Genomic DNA, 4,352 nt, shown 5'->3' on the forward strand with positions numbered 1-4,352 from the left:
TCTGGTCCCTCGCTCAGGTGGGGTTTTCGGGGTGCCAGGGGCTTGGCAGCCACTTTGGGGCTCCACCAGAGGCTGCAGTGGCTGGGGTGGGACAGTGACCACCCCACCTATGCAGAACTCTCCCTGCCCCCAAATACACACTGGAGATGTCTGGGGCCGTTCATCATTTCTCTGCTCTCCAGCACCAAGGCAACAGACTCTGGCTACAGCTCTGAGCTCATGCCCAAGGAAACCACCCCTATTACCGCGCCTGAGTGGGCGCAGCTGGTGAGAGAGAGAGGGTGAATCTTGTTTCTTGAATCAGAAGGCTTGATTTATTAATATATGATATAATACATTATAGTTATACTAAAAAGAATAAGGAGAGAGGTTTTGCAGAGCAGCTAGGCTAGCTAGGAAGAGATAGAAAAGAATCTACAACAAAGTTGTGTTCAAGGACTCAGTCCCCTAGCTTGCACTGGTGATTGGCCCTTAATTATAAACATAGGAAATGAGCCAATCAAGGTGTTCCTGTTGCATTCCACAGCATCTGATAATAATTGTTTACCTTGTCTTCTGAGGCCTCTGGCCTCCCGAAGACACAGAAATCCGAAAGAAAGAATTTCTGTGGAGAAATGTCTGTGACACACCCCTGGCAATGGGGCTCCATGGAGCTGCTCTCAGGAAACCCCCAAGAGGTGGGGAGTGCCCAAAAACTGCCTCAGAAACATAAGATACCCCAGAATCTCTTCAGGAATGTGGATTATTAAAAAACTCACTCAGTAATGGGCTCCCCCTCCCCTTCATCATCCCCAAACTTTGGCTGTCTCATTCCAGACCCCAGCCCACCTCCCTAGTCCCAACCCCAACCCATCCCACCCCTTCTGGACATCATGACCCCCCCGCCCCCAAGCTGTACTTCCCCAGTTTCCCACCTCCCAAACACTATCCCACCCATTCTGCCCCACCCAATGCCCATCTCACCCCTCCTGATTTGCAACCCACTTCGCCCAATCCCTTTCCAACCCCATTCCACACCAAGGGGCTGTGGAATCAAGGAATTTTGGGTTGGGAGTGAGTAGTTTCAGTGCTATTGAGGTGACAGATAAAACCCTATTGTCTCTTTGAGTGCCAAGAAAAGGAGACAACTAAACCAAACACCCCCAAAAGCCCCAAACTCCCCCAATAATTTTCCTGAATCCCAGATTCCTCTGAAGCACATGTAAAAAGTGAGGCTATAGATGCCTTTGATGAATTTATTTATTTTTACCCCAATTTTCTCTGTTTTAAAGGGATGAAGATGAATCCAAAGAAAATTAGGGTCAAAACAAAAGAATACCCAGCCATCTTCCCAATGCAGATCACCGGGAATGTGGGTCACCAGGGCTCTGACCAATGTGGGTCCTCCCATGGGGGATGAAGCTGGAGCAGTGCATGAAGCTCCTCCTGCAGTTGGGGCACTCACAGGGCTGCCCTTACCGGTGTCTCCGTTGGTGTCGGGTAAAGATCGAGCGCTGGGAGAAGCTCTTCCCACACTGGGGACACTCGCAGGGCCTCTCCCCGGTGTGGATGCGCCGGTGGGTGACCGAGGGTGGAGTTGTGCCTGAAGCCCATCCCACAGTTGGGGCAGCAGAAGGGCCTCTCCTCTGTGTGAATCCGCTCATGTACGAGGAGGTGGGTGCTGGTGTGAAACCTCTTCTGACACTTGGGACACTCGTAGGGCCTCTCCCCAGTGTGGAACCTCTGGTGGACAACCAGGTCAGATCTGTGGCTGAAGCTCATCCCACATTCCGAGCACGCGTAGGGCCGTTCCCCAGTGTGGATCCTCTGGTGGCAAATCAGGCTGAATCTCTTCCTGAAGCTCTTCCCACACTCCAAGCACTCATAGGGCCTCTTGCTGTCATAAAGCTGCTCATGCGCCACCAGCTCTGAGTTCTGGCTGAAGCTCTGTCCACCTTCCTGGCACAGGGTGGGTCTTTCCTCCTCAGAGCACCCTGGGCTGGGTTTGCAGCCCCTCTTCCTGTGGAATCTCTGGGGATTTTCCTCCCTGTTGGATTCCTGCACTGTGAAGCCACCCAAAATGGCCTCTTCCACGAGGTTCTGCTGTGGGGATTTGTCCTCCCTGCTCTCCATCCTGAGCTCCTTCCCTGGCGTAGAAAGGACAAGGAGAGGATGGGATTTGCCTCCGTGCCAGAGGGAAGGGGAAGGAGATCCCCCCAGTGCATCTCCGGCAGGACAGTGTTGGCAGAAGGGCTGTCCTGCAGCTGGGGGCCGTGCTGAGCTGGGAGACGGAGCAGGAGAGAGGGGGAAAGGGGCACTGACTTCCTCCTCACCTGCCTGGCTGTCCCGGGGCATCTTCCTCTTCCTCGCAGCCTTCTCCTCTTCCATCCAGCCAAGGTTTGGGAATGGGAAATCCTGGCATTGGGAAAAACAAGGTGTGAATGCCTTGGGTTGGGGATTCCTCCCGCCCAAGTCTATCTCTAGAAGTCATCTGGTGTCCATAAAAACCTCCAAAAATCAAGAGTGAATCAAAAAAAGCCATCAGGAGTGTCCCATTTCCAGTCTTATCCCTCTGGAGTTCTGGTGGTCCCCTGTCTCAGGGCTGCTGAGGATCCCCCCTCTCCAGGGTCCTGCTTAGGGATGCTGGGGGGTTTTGGGGTTCCCCTCTCCAGCCTCCCTCTGGTCCAGCTACTTGGGGCTCCCCTCTCTTCCCACCACTCTCTCCTGGTTTAGGGCAAATTTGGGAGAAAATCTCCAAAAGATTTTCCTCTAGAAAGCAAATTCAAGTGGCCCCTCTCCCAACCAGATTAAGAAAATATTTTCTCAGAGAAAAGGAGAAAAAACCTGTTTATTTAACAGGCAAAGTATTCACCAGCACAAAAAAATTAACAATATTAAAAAAAAAAAACCTCTTGCCGCTCCAAAATAGATGACAAACTCAAAAAGTCCCTCTGTGGGCTGTAGCTTGGCTCCCTCAGTCTGTTATCAGTCTCTTATCAGTCTGTTATCAGCCCCTCCAACACTGGAAATGCCGCGGCCCAGGCCCGGCCAGCTGGGCCACAGTGGAAGCTGCCAGTGGTGTTCTGCATGTTCAATCCAGAGCGGGTTTAAACAGCTCCAAAGAAAAAGAAAAATCACAGTCCAGGGAACTTCTCTGCCTCAGAGAGCTAAAAACGAACTAAAAGCAAAGGAGAGCTCTGTCCTGCTCTCTGTCCATCCACAGACAACTGATACCTTAGGTTTTAAGTTTTTCTGTTCTGTTTTGATGTGCAGCTTTTAGCTTTATATTAAGTGTTACTGGGATCTTTTCACAAGGTGGTGAAGACAAAACAATCCTGTTCTAGCTGGAGACTCAAAGACAATCTCTTCAAACTTCAGGCTCAAAGCATAAACAACGTGAAAAGAGGAGGGCAGGCATTCAAGCAAGGAAGATGTAACCTCATAATTTGAAACTATTAATTGAGCAGTTAACTTCTATATACAAATGGACTAAAACTTGTTTAAATGTGAGATCTCATGACCAAGCCCTCTTCTGCTCCCATCTTGGAGCCATCCAGGCAGAGCCACAGCTGTGGCTCCAGTGCTTCCAGGGTGTGGCCTTTGAAGGCATTTCAATAAAAATCAACTTTATTCCTCTTAACTCCATGTGGCCTCTGTTCCAGCTCCTTAAGGCACCGCAAGAGTCCAGGAGCCGGAATGTGGAGGAGTGAGTGCAGTGTATGAAAACAAACTGCAGCTTCTTCCTCCTCCCCTCCTCTCTAAAAACCGGCCTTAAAGGTGCAGAACTCATTTCTGGGCTAAACAGACCGATGGGGTACGAGCATCATGAAGTCACCCCAGGACACGCCCCTGTCACAGTCAGGGGGTCCCGTCCCCGCCTCATCTCCGGGCTGCCGGGGGTCCCCCAGCTCCAGTATCGCCCCTTCCCCTCTCCCTGCCCCGGGGGTCCCCCGTTCCACAGCCCCGGCTCTCACGGGGATCCCCAAAACCAATGTCCCGCCCCGTCGGTACCGGGCCATCCCCACGTGGACCCCCGGGACCCTTCCGAGGGGCGATCGCGGCTCCTCTCCCCCCGGAAAAGCTCCTCTTAGGGAGCCCGGGGATACCCGGGGCTCGAGTCCGGGATCTGCCGGCTCCGAACACTCTCCAAAAAACCCTCCCGGAGGCCCCTGGCTGGAGCCGGGGCGAGCTCGGCCTCCGCCCTCCCCTGCGGCTCGGGGCTGGGGGCGATGCTCCCGGGGCAGGGGTGCTGCAGGCTCGGCGTGCGGGCGCTGCGAGAGCCGCGATTCTCCCGCTCCTGCTCCTGCTCCTCCTCTCCCTCCTCTTCCTCCCGCATTTCCTCCGCTCCCAGCCCGGACCCCCCTTTCCCACCG

The 4,352-nt window shown here is 53.4% G+C and overlaps 1 protein-coding gene across 1 annotated transcript; it reads right to left on the reverse strand.

Moving 5' to 3' along the window:
• Positions 1-1,221: 1,221 nt before the first annotated feature.
• On the reverse strand, positions 1,222-3,049 carry LOC132085978 (gastrula zinc finger protein XlCGF49.1-like). The gene is made up of 3 exons (XM_059491439.1): positions 2,889-3,049; positions 2,313-2,394; positions 1,222-2,126 (listed from the first exon to the last, which is right to left on the reverse strand). Exons 2-3 carry the CDS (start codon positions 2,365-2,367, stop codon positions 1,441-1,443), a joined length of 741 nt encoding a protein of 246 aa, XP_059347422.1. The 5' UTR covers positions 2,368-2,394; positions 2,889-3,049; the 3' UTR covers positions 1,222-1,440.
• Between the last annotated feature and the right edge of the window lie 1,303 nt (positions 3,050-4,352).

The sequence above is a fragment of the Ammospiza nelsoni genome, chromosome 34 (genome assembly GCF_027579445.1).
Source record: "Ammospiza nelsoni isolate bAmmNel1 chromosome 34, bAmmNel1.pri, whole genome shotgun sequence".
NCBI lineage: Eukaryota > Metazoa > Chordata > Aves > Passeriformes > Passerellidae > Ammospiza > Ammospiza nelsoni.

Excerpts from the sequence above, each read along its gene's own strand:
- LOC132085978 (XM_059491439.1), bottom strand. The coding sequence starts at position 2,367 with ATGGAAGAGGAGAAGGCTGCGAGGAAGAGGAAGATGCCCCGGGACAGC. Across the intron at positions 2,127-2,312 it reads GCCCCGGGACAGCCAGGCAG|GGAAGGAGCTCAGGATGGAG; the intron begins GTGAGGAGGAAG and ends TTTCTACGCCAG.